Consider the following 22700-nt stretch of genomic DNA (forward strand, 5'->3'; position numbering starts at 1 on the left):
TTTTGTTTTGTTTGAGACTTAGTCTCTCTGTAGCCTGAAGCTTGCCAACTAGGCCAAGATGGCTGCCTATCTCTGCTTCCCCATTTCTGAGTATAAGAGGGTCTGCAATTTTACATGGGCTTTTTGTGTTGAACTCAAGGCCCTTGTGCTTCTAAGGCAAGCGCTTCGTATCTGAGCCATATTTTCACTACACTGTGGAACTCTGGGTGTTCCCTTCAATGATGATAGCGTCCCCTCTCCCCTGTGCCCCACCCCCCCCCACTGCACCCGCCACCCCTGTGGCTTCCTCCCATTCCTCAATGGTTGATCTTGGGTGTGACTGTGGCACCTGTGACATGGGCACACCATACCTTATTTCGTAGACTGTGTGGCATGCATCCAGGGAGTTGATGGAAATCCTAGTTCAATATGGTAGAGACCACCCTTGTCATGTATTTGTACTTTCTCATTACTATGACTTTATTGGAATCAGAGCAGGGGCCGAAGGGCTAAGGCAGTAGTTCTCAACCTGTGGGGTCACGACCTCGTTGGCGGGTCTAGGTTGAATGACTCTTTCACAGGGGGTAGCATATCAGATGTCCTGCATATCAGATATTTACAGTACGGCTCATAACAAGCAAAATTACAGGTATGAAGTGGCAACAAAAATACCTTTATGGTTGGGCTCAACACAACATGAGGTAATAATGTATTAAAGGGTTGAAGCATTAGGAAGGTTGAGGACCCTTTGGGATAAGGGCAACACTATCTTTCTGCTCTTTTTTCAGGTTTGTGCCTGCTAGTATCAATCATTTTATCCTCTGCTGTTGCTGCTTTAGTGTCTCCATAAACTCGTTCCTCATCACTCTCCAGGGGCCTGGTTATCGTACATGATTTCCACTTCCCATGAAAAGAGCTTGTCAATAGTGTGAATGTAATCAGAAGTAGGTGAAATAGCCTCAGATAGCTTCAAACACAATTTCCTGGTCTAGTTGTTTGGTCTAAGTGTAAAGGAATAATTCTTTTTTGTTTCTTTGTTTTTTTTATTGAAAATAGATTCTTCTTTCACACAATACATCTCAACCACAGTTTCCCCTTCCTCACTCTGTCCAGCTTCTCTCAACTTCTTTCTTCTCCCAGATCTACTTCCCTTCCGTTTCCTCTTCAGAAAAGAGCAGGCCTCCAAGAGATAGCCAAGTAGGACAAAATAAGATAAAATAAGACAAAGCAAAAAACCTTCGTCTCAAGGCAACTCAGTAGGAGGAGTAGAATCCAGGGAGCAGGCAAGAGCCATGCTGGCCTCGACTGTTAGGAGTCCCACAAACCACCAAGCTAACAGCCATGACATATATGCAAGGGGCCTGGTGTGGACCAGTGCAGGCCCCATGCTTACCAATTCAGTCAGAGGGCACAGAGGGCACCAAGAGAATATGGTCCACTGAGGCAACTAAGCAAGGCTCGCATGGGCTCATAGAGGCGGAAGCAGAATCAGTAGTTTTTACCCAGAATAGAAAAAACAAAAGCCCATCCGAGATTCCACCTGTTAACCCAAGTTAAAGTAACTATCGAATCCAATAACTAGTGAATTGCTGGCATCTGCCATCAAGTGATTTGTTATGCTACTAGTTGGGGCTATCAAATGTGTGTTTATATATAGCAGTTACCTGGTCAAGCTATTCTAAATTACCTATGAATGTCATCATTGGCATGTCACAATTATTCAGCCAGATAAAGACTAATGTTTTTCTTTCTTCTAAGATGAGAAGACAGAGGCAAAGAGAAGAAGACTCAGGCAGTTTGATCCGGGTAGACCCAGGATTCCACCCAACCCGTGCTGTGGTCACAGCACACGTTGCTTCTCAAAACTGAGAATTCCTTATTTATAAAGTATTGTTTTCACCATTGCGTTTTGGTATTGTCTTACCTTTCTCTAAATCAAATAATTTCTGTCTTCAAGGTTTAGGAAAAGATTTTTGGTCTTCTAAGTAAAATGAATTTCTGTACCTATTTTGACTTTTTCATTTTGCCAGTCACATGCTCCCAGTGGTTAACTCAGCGTGGCTACCCCTCAGCAGCTGGCACGTGATATTTCCTAAAGTGCTTTCAGACCCCACTTTTCTTCCTCAAGGGTCATGGGAACGAAGCAGGGAAGGCAGGGCATTGCTCCCACCTGACTTCTGCTCAGTGGAGAGTGTGGTAATTTGCTGATTGCTCACACTTGGGTCAGCAGCGGCCCTCTCCTCCTGAGACCAGCACCTTTCGTTGGCTTCAGGACGCGGTATGGGTGAACTGTCCCCACAGCACGAGCAGACCGCACAGAGATTACGCGCGCAGCCTCAATTCTGGGAACTGTGAGTGGTTCAGCTATGCGCTAGAAATGGAGAAAGATAAAGCTTGCTTTAATTACGAGGGCAAATAAGATAAAGAACTCTATAAAAGTTAGGGCGGTGGAGGCTAGTTAGCCTCGCTGTGTGGTTTTCATCATTCGTTAACTGTAGCAGAGGTGATCCTGGTTCTGCAAAGGTGGTTATGAGGAGTTGAAGTGAGTGTAGCGTGTTTATAACGGTGGTCTCTATATAGCAAGCACTCAGTAGAAGGCTAATGCTCTTGCTCTGTGGTGACAGGAAAGCAAAAACGTATTGCTGACAAACAGCTGAAGACATCATGCATCCCACCAAAGTAGGTGGCCAAAAGGACTTCTTTGCCTTGAACACATTTCACAACCTGGTTTCATCCTCCTTCACCGTTAGATTTGGCTTCCTGTGGCAAATGTCAAGCGCCCAGTTCAAAATCGTTTTTCTGCTCTTGCATTCAGCGGTGCTCCCTCAGCCCCACCCTTGCTTATGTCAGAGCTTTCCTGCTCTCGCTGTTTGTTTCCTCGGCAGTAGAAAGCTTCACACTCAGCAAAGGCATAAGCCTGAGAAAACAGCTGCATGTGGAAGAAAACGTCTTTACTCCGAACTTAACATCTGTTTGTGCAATGACCTCGTTAGGTAACTCCGAGTGTCGTCCCCCCCCCCCCGTACATTTCCTATTAAAATTCTGCCTCATCTGCTTCTTATTTGTTAGAAATAATTTTCCCCAGAGGGAAGTCAGGCAGAAAACCTTGCCGGTGTGTTCGAGTTCTTGTCCTTTCTTTAAGAAATGATACTGTGATTTTAGAGGTTTGACTTTGTCTGCTAGGTAATGAAATTATCATGGTAGAACAAGGCATAGAAATAGTAAGTATGATAATTCTTCTTTGCCCATTGTATGCTCTAGCTATTCATAAGTTTTAGGGCCCTAGATATTAGATACACTTACGTAAGGCCTCATGAACGGTAATTATCTTTTGGCTAAAGAAAAAGCCCAAACGAATGCTAAGCTGCATTATCGCTTGGCTTCTGACATGAGCTGATAATCAGATTTTCTTGCTTAAATCCATGGTGCTTGAACAATGCTACCCACTGTCTGCGCTTCCCGATATTACCCTTAATTAGAAAGAACAGAAACACAAATCTGAATTATTTCAAAATCTGGTTTCCATGGTCAGTGGTTTGAAAGGCTTAACTTTATTATAAATAAACCTGGTTTTATTGGCTAATGAAATCTGAAATGTGAAGCCTGGGATGGTGGGGGCTGTAGCACTCTTATGCTTACACATCCAAACAGCCAATGTGGGCCAAGTGTTTTATAAGAAATCAGTGGATAATTGAGTTATGATTACTTTGTTCAAGTACGATACAACCCTTACCAGTAAGGAGGGCCTGAAAGGAAGTGGAATATGTATGCATTATTGAAAACAACATCTTTGTGTTTGATTATATTTCAACAGCTATCAAGGAGATCTTGACATACTTTATATATATGCATATGTATATGCATATATATGTATATGTGTTTTACTTTGGTCGTTTTTGTTCCTTCTGAATATTGAGGTTCATGGTTATACATGTGTGATGCTCTTTCTCTGTATATATATATGCTTCCTCAGTGTTTAGGTCTCAAATATTCACTGTGCAGTGTGTGTGTGTGTGTGTGTGTGTGTGTGTGTGTGTATGTGTGTGTAATAGTGGGTAGGCTAGCATAGATGAAAGATGAGTTGCATTTTATTTATGGTCTAATAATAAGAAGGCTAATAATAAGTAAGGAAAACTGACCCCATTTGACAGACCAATTGATAATGAAGAGATAGTAACTTCGTTCATTTGGAAGCCATCTGGAAGACCAGGGCAAGCTCCAAAGACCAACAGCACATGTAAGGACCTCAAACGCTGTTGAGAATTGTGGTCTTATGTGTCCCAGATGTCTCTCCAGCTTCTCGGCGGATAGTGAGGAGCCAGGTGTCTCTGTACACCTGAGCTGAGGCCTAGGTCTCTGTCATGTTTCATTTAAAAAGACCTTTCCCCACTTTGCTATCCTTGTCATCTCCTTTTCAGTGTTCAGTGGCATTTTCTGTTCAACTCATCCACCCCCTTCCCACCTCTGTGTTTGGCCCTTTGTTCCGATGGAAAACATTCACAGGAATTCACAGGAACTGCTCTGTAGAACCCCCAGTGGCCGGCTGAGGATACTTAGGGAGGATGGCGCATCCAGTGACTTGGAGGCGGAATTCCACTGGAGAACCGCAGCGGCCAACCCCAGCCTTGGGATCTAGGCACTGTGCTATTCTTCCCCGCCATGCTGTGTGGCTCCTTTCAAACCAGTCAGTCTCTTTTGCCTTTGCAGGTTGGGGGTTGAAGTCCTTCTCTTTTTGGTTACCAGGTTCAGGATGAATGTTTCTGGGGTCCAGGCTCCTGTGATTTAAGGGGTCCATTATGGAGCTATATATTTGCCTGGGGTGGTACTTCTTCCACAGGGAACAGCCACAGAGGCCAGTTGCCTAGGGTCAGGAGACGGCTTCTGAAATAGCTGGATGGAAACTATGATCTGGGTGGGCTTCAGGAAAGAGCCACCTACCTTAGACATGAAGATTAGCGAGGCTTGTCTTGTCAACATTGGAGGCTGCCCTAACTTACACATCTCCTCTCCTTAAATGAGAGGGAGTTAGTGGTAGAACAGGGACTTCTAATTAGCATGCTGAAAATTGGTTGCCGGTAGCTAGCATGTGTTTAGTTAGCTCCCACAGAGTCCTTTGGAGCCAGGACTAGCCTAGTCATGTCAGACCAGTTGTTCTGGGCTTGGCAGAGTCTCAGTGACTCTAATAAAGACTCTATGGTTTATATATAGCTCTATCTATCTATCTATCTATCTATCTATCTATCTATCTATCATCTATCTATCTATATCCCTCAATAATAATTATGAAGGATGTGCGTCATGAATTTGAAAGAGCAGTGTGTGAGTGGGAGCACACAGGAGTGTGTATAAAGGGGTTGATATGGTGGGAACACGTTGTATCTATATGGAAGTTCTCAGACTAAATAATATAAAAGTGAATGGCTAGACAAGTCTCCCGAGGTCTCCCGAGGGGAGTCTTTCACATGGAATAGACTAAACCAAAGAAAACCCATCGAAACCAGACCCTGCAGACCCCGCACCCAAATGAAAGCAGAGCACAAAATACCCAAAACACAGGCCAGCTTTTAAAAAGAAGGGACCGTACAAATGAGAAATTCGTTGGGGAGGAATTGTTTGATAAGCCATATGGGAGTAAGAGGAAGTACCTAGAAAGAAAGGAAAAACACAAAAGAGGATGTAAAATGAGAGGGAGGGAGGGGAGGGAGGGAGGGGGAGAGAGAGAGAGAGAGAGAGAGAGAGAGAGAGAGAGAGAGAGAGAGAGAGAGAGAGAGAGAGAGAGGAGAGAGAGAGAGGAGGGAGGGAGAGAGAGGATAAAGGAGAGAGAGGATAAAGAGAGAGAGGATAAAGGAGAGAGAGACTGGAGGGGGCAGGAGAACAAGGAAGGGGAGGAAGAGAGCAGACACACACAAAGAGAGACTCTGAGTTATTCTCACACACACACAAAAAGAAAAAGGTGAAAATTGTTTCCTAAAAACTGCAGAACAGGAATTTCCAGGTCAAAAGGAGTGGCTGGAATGGCCAGCATAGTGAAACAGTACCCACACGATGGCACTTCATTGTGAAAACTTATTTCAATAGTGACAAAGAGTTCTTAAACGTTCTTGGAGATAAACGACAAAGGATACCAATAAAGCAAACGTGGCCCAGGCAGATCACAAAGGAACACAAGTCAGAAAGTCACCAGACATCAGCCTGAGATGCCAAACATCAGAGAAGCTCACAAGCATATATGTATGCATTGTGCAATCTTTTTACTCTAGAAAATATGCGCGCTCAGTAGATGGCAGGCGTTATGATTTTCTTGTCACATGGCCAGACACTGGTCCTGGATAGTTTAGGCTGTGGTAGGAAGCGATCTCCAGGAAAGGCTACCTCTAAATGACATGGGGAAAAGATGCAGAATTTACTCAATTGGCTCAGGAGTTTTGTCCTTGCCCAGCTGACTGTGAGAATTTAAGATTTATTCCGGAAAAAAGGTTTACAGATACTGCCCAGAGCTGTAAATAATTTGTGGGTCCCAGAGCAACATGAAAGAGTCCCCTGGAAGAGCATCCAGTGCTTGGCCATGAACAATCTCTCCGTCTTTCTAGCCTACAGATTAACTTTTTATAAGAAGCGACTCTTCCTACAAATCCCTTGTACCCCGAATCTGGATTTTCTGCTATACAAAGGCCATGGTACTTTCTTGTAGTTTGCAATTTCTTCTAACTTTTGAGTGTTTTGAGAAGCCAAGAGCAGATACAGGAGACATGCACCCAAGGAGTGTAGTTTCTGCTCTTTACTACATGCATTGACAACAACAAAACATACCTCTTGGTTGTAGGCCTAAGGGTTGGTAGCAAGTATTGTCTCTTTAAATGGGGGGAGAAGTAGACTACCTAGAAATTTCCTCCCAAGGCAGAGCAAGTGCTGGCCTTGCTTGTTTTTATCAAAACCCTTCACTTTTATCTAGACTAAAATGAACTTCCATGAACATAGTCTGCTTTGGAACCCTCATCTTACAAATACAGGAAACCAGGCCCCAGAAAGAGCTGGCACGTGAATGCAGTCTGCCCAGCCTTGTCCATCTTAGCTGAAGAGTGACAGAAAGTCTTGTTGCTGCCAGATACCTGCTGAGGCTTGGCTTCTGCAGCCTCTCACTGTGAAACCTCCATTCAGGGAGTTTTTGGCAAAACTTCAGTTTGCCACTGGTTCAGAACCACAGTTCCTCTAACCAGCAGGATGGAGTCATCAGCGATGTGCTCAAATATAAGCGCTGTTTTTACCCAACCCAGAAGGATCCAGAATTTTAGTCTGGACTACCAAATTCATGAAAATAAAATAAAAGTGCGGGGGGGGGGGGGGGGCGGGGCGGTCGAGGGTGGGAAGACAGAAGGCCTTCCCTGTGCTGGGAATAGACTTGCAGGCAGGTCAGGCTTTTAGGGCTCTGGGTTTAATATTAATCCTTTTGGCCTCTGTTAGTGTGCAGAGGGATGTCCAATACCATGAACACCAGACTGAGTAGCATGGGGTGAGGGTGAGGGTGAGGGTGGGGGTGAGGGTGGGGGTGGGGATGGGGGTGGGGGTGAGGGTGAGGGTGGGGGTGGGGGTGAGGGTGAGGGTGAGGGTGGGGGTGAGGGTGAGGGTGGGGGTGGGGGTGAGGGTGAGGGTGGGGGTGGGGGTGGGGGTGGGGTGAAGCTTCTAGTTGAGCAGGAACTCAGCCTCTCCGTGTTTATCATGTGTTTTCCTCAGCGATAGGGCTAGGGCGTTGCTATCGAGTTGTGGAGAACAAGCCATAGCCCTGGCAATAGCTTGTGGTGCTTGGGCGGGGGTTGGGGCTTGAGGGGAGGGGGTGGTGGGGGAGGGTAGGGCTGGTAAGGGACAGATCCTTTTGGCCAACAACACAACAAAATGCAAACCATTTCTGGCACTGGGGTTTTAGTTGGGGCGTAGGATGTCTGGTCGGCGCATTCTCTTGCCCATTACAGGGTGACTTCATTTAAATTCCACTTATAAATATACTTACATAAATATAAATATTCATACAAATATAGGTATATTGAATGTGTTTATGTGGATATATTCTGTATGTAAATATAAATCACACACACACACACACGCACACACATACACACATGCACACATGCATGCACACACACATGCACACACACGAACACATACACACATCCATATATATATATAATGTCTACAATAGTAGGCTTTCATATACTTTTCCAAAAGGCCTTTAGTATTAGATGTCTTTCCTTCTATTTCCTCCTTTTTTTTTATGCTCTCCCTTCCTCCCCCCCCCCCCCCAATTTACTCCCCTGTTCCAGTTTCCCCTTATCTCTCCATGACATTGTGCATCCTGTTGCCCTTTTCTTTGGAGACTCCCCCCCACCCCACCCCTTCCCATACTGGGCTCTCGACCTCTGGTTATTCAGCTTGTAGCACACACATCGCAAGATCATTACTTATGCCGTTATTGTTTAGGTCCCAGTTCTCAAAGAATAATTGCAGATTTCTGCGAGACAAGTTTAAAAACATCACCTTTCTGCCAAATAATAAGGCTGCTGCAGAAATGCCCGTTTTTGTTTTTGTTTTTGTTTTTTTTTTTCTTTCTGCTTTTGCTCTGCAGGGGAGATGCATTTCCCATGATCCTAAGGGAGAAGTCTAGGTAGAGGAGCTCCGATTTCCTATTCTGTCCTCCCGTGTCTTCTAATTATAGTTGCTGTAGGTGGCCCAAAGTGCCTGCTTCTCTTACATAATGCCAAGAGAGAAAGAAAATACGATTTTATTGGTTACTGTACTTAGAATGGATCCTCAAGCCGAGCAAGGAAACCACAATGGGCTTGGCAAAGCAACAATTGAAAAGTACAGGTGCTGGGAGTCTGCACGGCCCCAAAATCAACATGGCTTGGGAGGGGAGAGGGTTGGGAAACAAAGAGAGGTGCTTTTCACCCAGAGAAATTTATTTCTTTTCAATATTTGTGATCTGCAGCGCAGCTGATAGTGCGCGAGGCCACTCGGCTTTATTTTCTGACAAAGGGGAGTTCTGCACAGATGCTTGAGCGGCCTGTGGCACGAGGTGTGCCGTTTGTCAAGAAGATCAATATTGACTGTTCCTGTATCTTTGTGGTGAAAGTTTGCTCTGTCTTATTGGGGGGGGGAGTGAGGAGAGAGAGGGAGGTGGGAGGAGTCCTGCTTTAAAATATAGAGCACGTGCCGACTTCAGGCACAGAGTCAAGTGATTGCAGCAGGTCTTCCTAGACAGGGGTCCCTTCACAAGGCCGGGATGCTCCTTCTTTGACACCGGCAGCCTCTTCTCCATCCATTCTTCGTCGTTTCAGGTTCAGTCCTAGCTTCTTGAAACACACAATTTGAATGTCACTGATGGATTTCAATGTACGCTTTGAAACGTCAATCGGTTCTACTCAGTTCAACCCAACACAGACCAACGAAACCCCAGGGCTCATTGTGGCAGGGGCTATGCCAAGGCATGGTCTTGTGTGAGCTTTGGATGCCTCAACTTCCCTAGTTGTCGTGGCTAGACTGCAGAGGAAGAGGCAGCAGCCTGGCTCCTGAACAACTTCTTCTTCTATAGAAAGCGCTGAACCTTTTCCATGAGAACGTGGGTCCGTAGCTTTCATGCGTGTGTAGGGTCCGCAGGCATTCTGCTCCGATTCAGATCCTGGTTGTGTAGATCTCGGTGGAGTGAGAGGATCTCGGGATGTAATAGGCTTCTGGATGGTACTACAAAGCCAGCGCCATGTTCTAATAAGAAACTATTTCTTATCTGTAGACTTATCTGGGTAGATATTTTTTAAAAGTCATTGTAGGTCTGAACTTGGCCATAGACATTTTGCATAAGAATTTGTATTTAAAAATATATATTTTTATATGATTTTAAAATGACAGTTATAGACAATGGTTTAAAACATAGGTTAGAGTGTAGTGTTTTTTTTCCTTTAGAAAAGGAATATGAAAAGGAGAAGCCTATGAAGGCAATCTTCCAACAAGGCTATAAGTAGCTAAGCTGATGGGTATTAAAGGTTGTGCAGGAGGGAGTGGGTCCTGAGAGGTGACGGTCAGAGTGGAGCAGATCAGGAGACCAAGAGAGAGATAGGTCACAGTGACCTCCCTGGCTTTGTGCATTTGGACCATGGGATGTGACAGCGCTAAGAAAAGGAAGCAAGATGACAGGGTAAAAATGTAGGTTTGGGAGCCTGATGAGGATGGCACACGCCTTTAATCCCAGCACTGGGGAGGCAGAGGCAGGCAGAGCTCTCTGAGTTCGAGGCCAGCCTGGTCTACAGAGTGAGTTGCAGGAGAGTTGCAGTGAGTTGCAGTTGCACAGAAAAGCCCTGTCTGGAAAAAAACAAACTATACCCCCCAAAAGAAAGAAAGAAAAACAAAGAAAAGAATGTAGGTTTGGGAAGACTGGAGAATGGATTTGGGACCTTCCTTACAACAGTTGCTTCTGCTGCAGCCTTGGAAAGTTGCTTCGTTTTCCATTTGAAAGTGAGGGTAAGGATTGCTGTGATCGCCCTAGAAAAAGCAGAAGCCGAGGAGCAGCGAGGACAACTCATGCTAGTTCATGCAGAGAAGAATGGAGGAATGCAACTGGACAGCGGTCCAGCTTGGTGTCTGTTTGCTGTCACAGAACACTCTGGTCAAACATGGCTTAGGGGAGGTGAGGCCTTATTGAATTAGAGACTATGGTCCATCACTGAGGAAAGTTGAGGCAGGAAGTCAAAGCAGGAACTGGAAGGCAGGCCTGATTGCTTCTGCTCAGCATGAGCTTGAACCAAAGAAACTTGCTCTCAGCCAAAGTAGTGCAGCATCAAAAGCCATGATGGAGGATGTGTTTCTCAGCTCCTTTTCTGTTGCTGTGATATAACACCATGACCAAGGCAACTTACAAGAGAAAGCATTTAGTCTGGGGCTCAAGGTTTCAACGGTTGAGAGTCCCATGGCCTTTGTGGTAGGGAACATGGCAACAGGCCCATGGGCACGGTGCTAGAGCAGTAGGTAAGAGCTCACACGCTGAGACACAACCACAAGAGCTCACTGTGCTGGGCTTTGGAAAGCTCAAAGCCCACTGTCCAGTGTTCATGGTGTTGGACGTCGCTCTGCACACTAACAGAGGCCAAAGGGATTAATATCAAACCCAGAGCCCTAAGAGCCTGACCTGCCTGCAAGTCTATTCTCAGCACAGGGAAGGCTTTCTGTCTTCCACCCCATCCCCCACTTTTATTTTATTTTCATGAATTTGGGAGGCCAGACTGAAATTTTGGATCCTTCTGGGTCGGGTAAAACCAGCATTTATATTTGAGCACATCGCTGATGACTCCATCCTGCTGGTGAGGGAAACTGTGGTTCTGGACCAGTGGCAAACTGAAGTTTTGCCAAAAACTCCCTGAGTGGGGGGTTTCACAGTGAGGGGCTGCAGAAGCCAAGCCCCAGCAGATAACTGGCAGTAACAAGACTTTCTGTCACTCTTCAGCTAAGATGGGCTAGGCTGGGCAGACTGCGTTCACGTGCCAGCTCTTCCTGGGTCTTGGTTTGCTGTATTTGTAAGATGGGGGTTCCAAAAGCAGACTATGTTCATGGAAGTTCATTTTAGTCTAGATAAAAGTGAAGGGTTTTTGATAAAACAGGTAAGGCTGGCACTCACTTTGCCTTGGGAGGAAATTTCTAGGAAATCTACAATGACACACCTCCAACAAGGCCACAGCTTCTAGTCCTTCCCAGTGGTTTCACCACTTAGTATTCAAACACATGACCCTATGGAGGCCGTCTCATCCATCCCATTGCAGTGATGCTTGCAACACTTGGCTCTCTTACAGGCTCAGGATCACTCACTCGCCTTGGGAATGGTGCCTCCCACAGTGAGCTAAGCCCTTCTCTATTTGTTAACAATCAAAACAGTCCCCCAGAGACATGCCTGCAGGCCAATCAGATCTGGGCAGTCCTTCGACTGGATTGAGACTTTTCCCCGTACGACTTTGGCTGTGTTTAGTTGATAGTGGAACGTAATTACATCATACACGAATTGTCATGATTCTATGGTTTCTGACCTGAGCCTCTAGAGTTTCAACAGAGTCTTTCAAAGAGGTGGGCAGCGATGCTTGACAAGCCTTGCAAATTAGTTGTTCCTCATTCTCCTTTATCTCGAGTCCACTCTTAGCATTCCATATAAATGGAAGAAATTCCCTTTGGTTTCTTAATGAAAGTCCATTTCATTTCTTAAATAATTTGTTATGATTTTTAAAAGAATGCTTAAGTCAGTGCTAAGACAACATAGAGAAAATGCTATTAGCCAGAAAGGCTCATAAGCACAGTCTTTTTGTTGTTGTTGTTGTTTTTTATTAACATTTAAGGTTTACTTTGCTCTAAACCCCAACATTCCAGTGGCACTCTTGGTGCAGAGATAATTCTGCATATGTGCAAACATTTCCTGTGGGGCAGACTGTCAGCTGTGGATACAGCGAGACAAGATACAGGAATGTAAGCACAGTATTTTGACCCTTCTATTGATGTCCTGTACTCTGTCACTGGTGTACCTAAAATGGCTCTCTCAACTCCCAACTCTTGCCCCATGGCTAGAAGATGTGTATTTCTTAGGCTCTCACTTCTGCCTCTTTGGCTTGGAGCAGTGTATGGCAAAGTAAAAGATCCTACTTTGGAGCCTTCATAGGGCCCTTCCATCCAACATAATGTTGGTGGACTGTGACATAAACTTTTTCCTGAGGAGATAGATGGGTTATGCAGAATGCTGACATGAGAAATCTCACTCCTGAGGTAAGAGTTCAATCTTCATTCAGGGATGGTTTGATCTCTTACAGACCCAGCAAGTTAGTTCTAGCCCAAATATCAATATCATCGACATCAAAAATATTACACATACAATGGTATCTAATATCTAAGAAGTGATATAATATAATATCCAGTCCTATCCATACAATTAAAATTGCACTTAAACATTGATGGCCAATTGGAATTGATGAAATATTTAATAAACTGCTTTTCACTAAAATCGAGCGAAATCATCCTTTTGATGACTTAATTCATTGTTATTTATTCAGGATCTGTGGCTGTTTCCCCTCTCACTTTCTGTTTTAGTTATTTCAAGATCACAACAGCTCCTGACTGCTTCGCTCTTTCTCCATCTCTGTCTTCTGAGTCACTCGGTACTCTTCATGCTCGTAGTGACCCCTCTCACTAGACCCCACATAGCTACTCGCTTTGCTCATGAGCCTAAGTCTAAAGCACTTCTCTGTCTGAGAAGCCACAGGTTATTTCTCTATATAACTCTACAGGGTCCAGGGAAATGGATCAATGCTTAAGGGCACTTAACTGTTTTTTTACAGAGGACTGGAGTTTGGTTCCCAGCACCCACATCGGATGACTCACAAATGCTAATAACTCCGCTGCAGTGGCTTTGACGCCCTCTGAAGTCACTGCACTGGTGTACACATACCCCTCCAAACTTGAAGATCATTAAAAGTAAATATCTTAAAAATTAAGAGTACTGTCCTTACCAGTTTCCGGTTCCATTTAACCTTACCTTGTTTTTCATCTTAGCATCATCATCATCAGCAGCAACAAAATCACCGTTTGATATATATTGTTCTTTTCTTGTCACCTTCACTAAAATGTCAATTTCTCACATATTGTGTAACTTAGTTAAAACTTTTCTGCATGAACAGAAAATGTTCACTAACCCCTTTAATCAAACCTATAGGGAGGATGTGTGTGTATGTGTGTGAGCGTATATTTGTATGTGTGTGTTTTGTTAGTGTGTATGTGTTTATAGGTGTGTATGTGTATGTATGAGTGAGTGCATATGTGTGTGTGTGTGTATGGGTATGAGAGTTTATATGTGTGCATGTGTATATGTGTGTGCCTATATTATGTGTGTGTGTGTGTGTGTGTGCGTGCACATACACACATACATGTGCTGTAGGTAGCTAGAGTCAATTTTTTTCAGGACTGTAACTTTTAAAGAAAAAAGATACAAAATGCCCTGGACCCTGGGTCCAGGACAGCCAAGGCTAACACAGAGAGACCTTGTCTCGAAAAACCAAAAAAAAAAACACAAACAAAACAAAACAAAACAAAACAAAACCCAAAAACAAAATGCCATCACAAGGTCACTCATTTAGTGATGTAAGAATTGTAGGCGGCATGCCTTGTTTTTGGAGTCATGGACCTAACACTGGCTTGTTTTTCTCTTTTCCCTCACAGCCTAGCCTTCGTTGTGCAAAAACAGCTGTGCCCTGCTCCCGATTTGTTACTCATATGGAGAATTTTTCTTCATCACATAAAATGGACAAATTACATTTCCTGCCATTTCCAGGTAAATAAAACAAGACTAAGAAATCTCGTGCGTTCCAAAGAAACTGTATAGGCAAAACAACAACAACAACAACAACAAATACACAACAACAACAAAAAAACCCATAAAGCTTTTACACTTTAGCTGCATTCCAACATGGCAGTGAGAGAGGAACCTCATTGGTTTATGAAGTTTGCAAGTCCAGGGGGACATTGGCTCAAGGCTTGGTTGGACTCATGGCTCAGGGATAGTATTCGGGCTTAGTCCCAGTGACATTACTGGCTTTATTTAATTGTTGCTTTCATTTTCAGGAAGGGTAGAAAAGTGTAAGCAGAGGCATGTATGATTCTTTGAATGGATGACCTCGAAAGTAAAACCTTGAGGCAGAGGCAGGTGGATCTCTGTGAGCTTGGGGCCAACCTGTTCTATACACTGAGCCCTAGACTACCTGGGGCTACGTAGTGAGACCCTGCCTCAAAAACCAAAACGAAGCAAACAAAAGCAAAACTTTATTCCTTCCTGTGTTTGAGCCTTCACATTATGCCTGGTGACTTTGATTGGCCAAATTTGGGTCTTAAAAACCTGGGAAAAATGAAGCATACTTGGACCACAGTGGTGGAAACTGAACCTAAATTATACCAAACATGTGTGTTAGTGTGTGTGTGTGTGTGTGTGTGTGTGTGTGTGTGTGTAGAGTGGGGACAGAGAGAGAGGAGAGAGAGACAGAGGAAGAGAGGTGAGAGTAGGGATGGCTTTTCAAACTAAGTCGATGTAGGCAAGCTTTCACAAACGTACACTTTTTTAATGAGGCCATTGTGATTTGTAGTTTTCTTGCTTACCACGTTCTTTCACTACACACTATTACGACAGCACAGGACCATTGATAAGCTCCATTTTGAGGAGTATTTCCCTGACTTGAAAGGGAAACGAATTTCACGACCAATTTGCTACCTATGACACAGTGACCATTTCACAGCAATTGATGAAGCAGATAACAGTTGTGCTTTGGTTTGTGTGCTGTGTTATTTTTATTAATTTTTCATGTTAGAATGTTTCCATTTGTTTATTTGCTTATGCAACATGCTCATATAGTGTCAATCAAAGATGGGAGGAGAAAGACCACAGACCCAAAGCATCAGGAGAAATTAATTAAAGCAAGCAATTAAATCAAGCAAGCATCATAAAATTTTGTGTACATGGGATGCCTCCTCCTAAAAGTAGGGTTTGTGAGGTCAGCATTGGTTATGAGAAAGACAAAGATTTTATAGAGTTCAGGGGTTGGGGGCGGCTTCCAAATGGGGGAAAGTAGGTGGAGTTACAGGGCGGAACATAACCGGTGGTCAGAACACGGCAATCACAGCAGGTAGTCATCATAACAAGGTAGGCTTAGGTGGTCATAGAGCCCTTTGAAACAAAGACATGATTGTCATTCCTGGAACAGGCAGTAGAGGGCCATTGGTAGTTAAGGTTACAGGTAGGGCACAGCCCAATCCTTGAGAAACAGAGGTTTAATCATAACAGGAATGAACCTAGTTTGTCGTTACGATAAGATGGCTTTTAAGTCTAAGATGGAGGCAGGGTGGTACTTGGGTATCAGGACTGTTGAAAGGTCTGTTCGTGTCCTGGATGGTATAATTTTGATGAGATCTTTATACGAGGCTTTATATCTATAGGTTCATCCAACCGAGGCTCAGATGTATTTATGCCCATGATAAGTGCCTCTATGAATTTTAGCCTTGTTGTTATATTAAAGGATATAGTGTAACAAGCATTTACATAGCACATACATTGTTATCAGTTATCAGGGATCATAGTAACCCAGAGACTATTTAAGCTGCATGGGAGATCATGTAGGCTATTTACAAGCACAAGGGATGTGGGTAACCTCAGGTTTTGGTGTCCACGGGAAAAGAGTCCAGGAACTAGTTGCGTTTGGACACTAAAAGACATTGGCAGTATGGATTTCATATTTTGTGGAGTTGGAAGCACATATTAAAGTGGATTTTAATCGATCCCACTCCTGCTATTATTATACAAAGACGCGGCTTGGCATTTAGTCACTTAGTTTCAGGCAGTTGATGTAACTCGATACAAGTACATGATGATATCTTAATTCTTTCCAAACTGCAAGGGAAGAGCCAAACTGCCCACTCTATGTATCTGAAAGAAAATGTCGGATTTCAAAATTTAGTATGGGAGCATCTTCAGGGCTGACGTTATAGCTATAACTGAAAATTACCACTCTTAAAATTATGAAACTTTCACTGATAGCTCTAAGTGCTTTAATATCCATTTTCAATTCAGTGACCTGAAGTGTTCGGTCCGTTATGACTAATGGGCACCGATGGATGGAGGGGCAGTTAGTTCTCAGGGACTCTCTAGAGCCGAGACACTCACTTGGTTCTATGCAGCCCCTAGGACAAATGAACAGCATTTAGGTTCTAGGTGCAGTGTCAGGACAGGGATCTGAGCTGGGCACTTGAAAGAGGGATGTTCCATAGTGATGTTGGCTTATAGGGAAGGGGGGGGGGACCATCGCCTTCTTCTGTAAGGCAAGGATGTGATGTGATTCAGTTGTCTCTAGGAGTAGCTAAAGACAGACCAAAAGGCAAGAATACTACTCTTGAGGCTGTTTACAGGCGCCGAGGAGAAAGACGACAAGAGAACGGTGTGTTGATGAAATTATAGGAAAGGCATAGGCAGGGTCAATGTGTGGGAGGCGGTGTTGACAGCACATGGCCATGGATTAAAGATGAAGGCTGATGTGGGGGAGTGTTTACATGGCCATCAGTTTACTCAATAAGGGATGATTGAACATCCTTCAGGTAACTGACTCAGGCTGGGAAATACACGTATGAATGAGAGAGGTAAGGATTCCTGTCTTCCTGAAATTTACCTTTTAAGCAAGGTACAAATTAATAACTGAAGAAATAAATTGTCCAGGTCACGATAGATAATAACACAAGCCATGAAGAAAAATAGTGGGGGAAATTTTTTATGTCCCTTTGTAATCAAGGCCCTGCCCAACCCCAGACTCCAAGGACAAACAGGCTATTTAATATCTTCATAGTCCTCTCATTTCTTGTTTCTCAAATCAACACGATCACTTGACATGCAATTTCCTAAATCTAATTTCGTTCATTTAATATAATGCATTTGAGATCTATGGTGTTACTGTTGAATAATAGCCCAGCGTATGGATTTTCCATGGTCTATTCAATATCAGATAGATAATGTGGGTATTTTTTTTTCAATGAGAGGCTTTATTGATGTGATTGGAATGTTACTTTAGATCTTAATTATGATAATGATCACAGATCTGCATGTTTGGTGAGGCATACAGCTGGGCATAATAGTGAATTATAAACAGTTTAACTTTTATTTCACTCGCTCTCATACTGAGGAAGCTTCTATACAATTAAGAAAAAAAAAACTGAAAGATAAATTCAAGAAAAACAAAACAAAACAAAAAACAGGGAATACAGAAGGGTTGGAGCTACTTAATATATAGGGGTTAGGAAAACTGACACTCATTTCTGAAGAAAGGAAAATGTGTGAGTTGAAATGGAAAGCAAGTAGTGCTGAGGTTATGATAGGCTTTGTCAGTCAAAGGAAGAATGTTGGATTTTGTCCTAAATTCCATTGGGGGCATTTAAGTCACTGTTCCTCTTCCCACCTACTTTTAAGCATCATCACCTTGTGGTTTGCATACTTAACTTTAGCAGGAACAAATGGGGGAAAAAAAAAAGAAGGCTGTTGTGGAAGGAATCTCTTGTGTGTTGAATGAATGCAACACCTGTCAATTAAAAAAAAACCTATAGCCTATAGCTTAGGCAGGAAATAGGTGGATCTTCTGGCAGGCAGAAGGGATTCTGGGATAGAGGCAGGTGCTCAAGTTTCATCAGGCAAGAGGCGAAGAGGATGGATGTATGGTGCCTGAGCTCAGGTAACCAGCCACACGGCAGAACGTAAATTAGTATAGTGGCCTATTTTAAGATATGAGCTACTCAGAGAAGAGCCTATCCACATGGCTTAGGCATTTGTATAATAATTAGTGAGTCTCATGAGTGTTTTCAGGAGCTTAAGGATGGGAGGGAAAAAACCTCCCGAAACATAATGGCATCCTGTTACAGGATACAGAAAAAGTACCAAGGGAACCAGAGGGATGCAATGGCAGCAAGGATGTGAGGGAGTGGAGGTGCCGGAGGAGATGGACCAATTATAGAGGATAATAAAGAATAAAAGAATACTCAGTGTCTCCCACAACCGTGGTCTTAAGATTTGTTTTGGTGTCGTGTAGATCAACTTTTTATTACTGAAATGGCTCCTCCTGAATGCTGTTTCTTAAACAACTCTAGTAATTATCACATCCCTTTCCAGCTTCTATTCTTTGCAGGACTAGACTAGGCAAGCTGTGAAAAAGTAGCCACAAAAACTTCACGGACTTCTTGATACATGCATCTTTGAAAAGCATTTTCGCATCTTTGAAAAGCGTTTTCCCATTCCTCCCATCAGCAGGAAGTTTTTCTCCACACATTGAATCCCAGCCCAACCACTCTACTAGCTTTGACTAATGAGACTCTAGAAGGCACTACAGAGAAAGATAATTTAAATGTGATTCGCCTTGAGGCTTGCCCTGAAACTACTGGGAACCCTACCATTGTCCTAGAACGAGCCCAGGTATCTTGATGAATGGCAAGAAACACAAGGTTGTCATCCCAGCTAAAAGGAGACACGTGTGTGAATGAGCCTCATAGAACGACATGTTTGCCCATCAGTATAGTCACCAGGGTATTCATCGTAGAGTCTCCAGTTTTGGCTGAGATGACTCAGAGAAGGATCATAATTGTCAACCTTCAGAATCATGGGAATGTGTGTGTGTGTGTGTGTGTGTGTGTGTGTGTGTGTGTGTGTGTGTGTGTATGTATGTGTGTGTGTGTGTTGTATGTGCACATACACTCACATGTTCTATATTTAGTTAATGTTTTGGAATGATTTATTTATTAGTTGACTAGTTAATTGTCTGTGTGTGCATATATATATATATATATATGTATGTATGTATGTATATGTATATGTATAAGTCAAAGGTCAACTTCAGCAGTCAACTTTTTTAGCAATGCCCACCAATATCTCATTTTGAAAGAATAATTTATTTATTTTTGTTTCATGTGCTTTGGTGTTTTGCCTGCATGTGTGTCTGTATGAGGGTGTCAGGTCCCCTAGAACTGGAGTTGTAGACAGTCTTGAGTGCCATGTGGGTGCTGTGAATTGAATCACATGGCCCAGTAAAGCAGGGAGAGTCCAGGAGCCAAGGAAAGGCTCTGTGGTTACAAGTGCCCTTCCTGGACCGAGACTATTGAGTCTGGATTCCTTGGCCACCCCTGACTAGTTGTGGGACCATAGGCACATTACCTAACTTCTTCATATTTTTGCTTTCCTAAGACAAAATGGGGACACTAATATATCTAATCCCTATTATTTTATGGTGAGAAGTGTCACGGTATCGTTGAAGTTCTTGGGACAGTGACTAGACCTTATGAAATGTCCAGTAATTGTTGACATCATTGCTGCAACGTTCTAGTGTGGTCATGAGTTTCAAACGGAAGGAAAAATAGCTGGTGTCATGTAGGACAAGTGAGGACTCAAACAGGAGCACACATTTGTTTTAACTGCTGGGAAGCCTTGGTACCATTGGTAAGAATAATTTATAGCATCGGGAGCTCAAGCTGGGTGGTTGACATTTGAAGAGGAAGGAGAAGAGGCCCCGGGCAGCCTAGCTGAACTATTAGCTGTGTGACCTTGTGCAAGTTGCCTCTCTGCCTCTCTGTGGGGCCCTCTGTTCCAAAGCAAGAGGAAGAGGAGTGGATGATCTGATCCCATTTAAAGAAAGGCTTTTTCAGACAGCCTGGATGGTTAGACTGTAGAATGTTGTAGAAATGATTTTTTTTTCAGATAAGATGGTTAATGACCAATCAAAATTTAGGGCTCCCCATTGCTCATTTTCTTCTTTTACATTTGCGCACACACACACACACACACACACACACACACACACACACACACACATACACACACACACAGACATGAGCTCTTGAACACAAACCACACCCTTCAGATATCCACGTGACAAGACTATCCATAAACTCATCTGTCACGGACCATTTTTACCCATGGTGAAATGAATAAAATACCAATATAATGAAACCATGCTTCACCAATATTTACGAATCCCAGTGGGAGTCACACAAACAAACCCATCAGGGTGAGTGTCTTCAGTTAGGGAGATGGGGAATCCATCTAAAGGCCGTGGTTGCTGCCTGAGATGGACTCCTATGATAAGGTTCAGTAGAGCATAGTAAAAGCTTGTTCTATATCAAGTTCCATATCGGGCACTGAAGGCAGCCCCAAGAAAAACATCTATGGACAAGGTATCGTGAAGTATAAGAGGATATTCTAAAAGGATATCACCAAAGAATCCAGCTTTCTCACCAACTCTTACCAATTGCTGTTGACCTGGTGACCGCAGAATGTCACCTGAGAGGTACCATCCCAGCTGTTGACATCTGTCTATGCAGGCAGGGTAAGGACCCAGAGTGTGGAGAAAAAGGGAGGACGGGAAGAGGAAAGCGAGAAGGAGAGCTGAGGCCTTGTTAAGCCAGACCCTTCATTCTTCTCAGAGCTGGGATCCAAGCCTCACCCTATCTACAAAGGTTTGGGGAAGTGTTTTTGTGTTTCTTGCCAGAGTTAACCTTCTGTGGACAGAACACTGGTAACAGGCTCTACAAAAGTCTTCCAAATCTTGGTGAGCCTTCTGCTAAGACCATGCTGACTTCCCAGAGAAGCCCAGTTTTTTAAAAAACAGATTTTAAATTAATTTATTCATATTACATCTCTATGGTTATCTCGTCCCTTGTATCCTCCCATTCCTCCCTCCCTCCCATTTTCCCCTTACTCCCCTCCCCTATGACTGTGACTGAGGGGGACTTCCTCCCCCTTTATATGCTCATAGGGTATCAAGTCTCTTCTTGGTAGCCTGCTGTCCTTCCTCTGAGTGCCACCAGGCCTCCTCATCCAGGGGACATGGTCAAATATGAGGCACCAGAATACGTGTGAAAGTCAGACCCCACTCTCCACTCAACTGTGGAGAATGTCCTGTCCATTGGCTAGATCTGGGTAGGGGTTTGAAGTTTACGGCCTGTATTGTCCTTGGCTGGTGCCATTGTTTGAGCAGGACCCCTGGGCCCAAATCTGCCTATCATAATGTTCTTCTTGTAGGTTTCTAGGACCCTCTGGATCCTTCTACTTTGCCATTCTCCCATGCGAGAAGCCCAGTTTTTACTCCTGTCTGTTCACTTAGGAGCTTAGCTTGTGTGTGTAGAAAATGCCAGAATCACACTGTAACCAACTGAAGGCAACACAACAGGACAGTGCCTCTCTTGCCATCTTCCTTTCTTTCTCTGGAGATTTCTTGCTCTCTCTTTGGCAGAGCTTCTATTTCACCTCCTCAAGCTTGTGAACAAAATGCTCATATTCTTGTGGGAGCTCTTTGGGATGCCTGACCCCCAAAGGGGGTAGTTCCCACCGGGATCTGAAGTATGTCTGTACCCTTCTTGCCGCTTTTCCCGCGCTATGTCTGGTGGGTTGCAATTTCTTTGAATATGGAAGGCTAAGTAAAAGCAGTAATAATGTTAGGCAGTATCCACTGACAATTAAACAGCGTCACTAACTCTGCTCCACCCTTGGCACGCATCTGTTCCGTTTAACTGCCATATACTTGAGTAAACACTTTAAATGAATTGCCGGAGAGTTGTGCTAGTCAGTTATAACAGTGGGGGTGCAGAATACAGTTTCTCTCAGTCTTTTGATTTTAGGAACCTAGGAATGATGGCTAGACATTCATGTTGCTTTCCCAATGGTAAACTTCCTCTGGTTCCTGCTGGGTTTGTGGAATTTTCCGCATCTGCGCTTTACAACTTCAGCTAAGGACTCTTGGTGAAGCTGCGAGGCCAGCTGTGGGAGGGGCTGGCTAGCAAGTTGCTCTGTGCCTCTCATCACCATCTCAGTCCTCATCCTTGATTTTACAACAAGTCCATTCTTGCCCCTTCTCCACCATGAAGACTTAGAAAACGACCGTGCACATTTGCAAAATGCATTTTTTTTTTCGGTGTAAAATTTTTATTGTATTTTATTCACATTACAACCCGGATTGTAATCCCCTCGCTCTTATCTTCCTCTTTCCACCTTCCCTCCCTCTTCTGCCTTACTCCCCTCCCCTAGACTTCTGACAGGCAGGGTCTTCCTCCCCCACCATCTGACCAGAGCGTATCAGGTTTCATCTGGATAGCCTGCTTCCCCTTCCTCTGTGTCCCCACAGGGCTTCTCCACCATGAGGCAGTGA

At 43.8% G+C, this 22700-nt stretch overlaps 1 protein-coding gene across 11 annotated transcripts in view; it reads left to right on the forward strand.

Moving 5' to 3' along the window:
- The window catches only part of LOC311604439 (uncharacterized protein C12orf42), a 220127-nt gene that overhangs the window by 153362 nt on the left and 44065 nt on the right, over window positions 1-22700 (forward strand). For 7 of the 11 annotated variants that reach the window (XM_084794373.1, XM_084794376.1, XM_084794374.1 and 4 more), the window contains one exon: window positions 14209-14320. The exons of 1 other annotated variant lie outside the window; for it this stretch is intronic. In XM_084794373.1, the coding sequence (XP_084650499.1) occupies window positions 14209-14320 (112 nt within the window). Of the gene's footprint in view, window positions 1-13331; window positions 13468-14208; window positions 14321-22700 lie in introns of all 11 variants that reach the window. 3 more of the 11 variants (XM_084794371.1, XM_084794368.1, XM_084794369.1) reach the window with 1 other exon arrangement.

The sequence above is a fragment of the Acomys minous genome (genome assembly GCF_964271855.1).
Source record: "Acomys minous genome assembly, chromosome: 9".
Lineage (NCBI taxonomy): Eukaryota > Metazoa > Chordata > Mammalia > Rodentia > Muridae > Acomys > Acomys minous.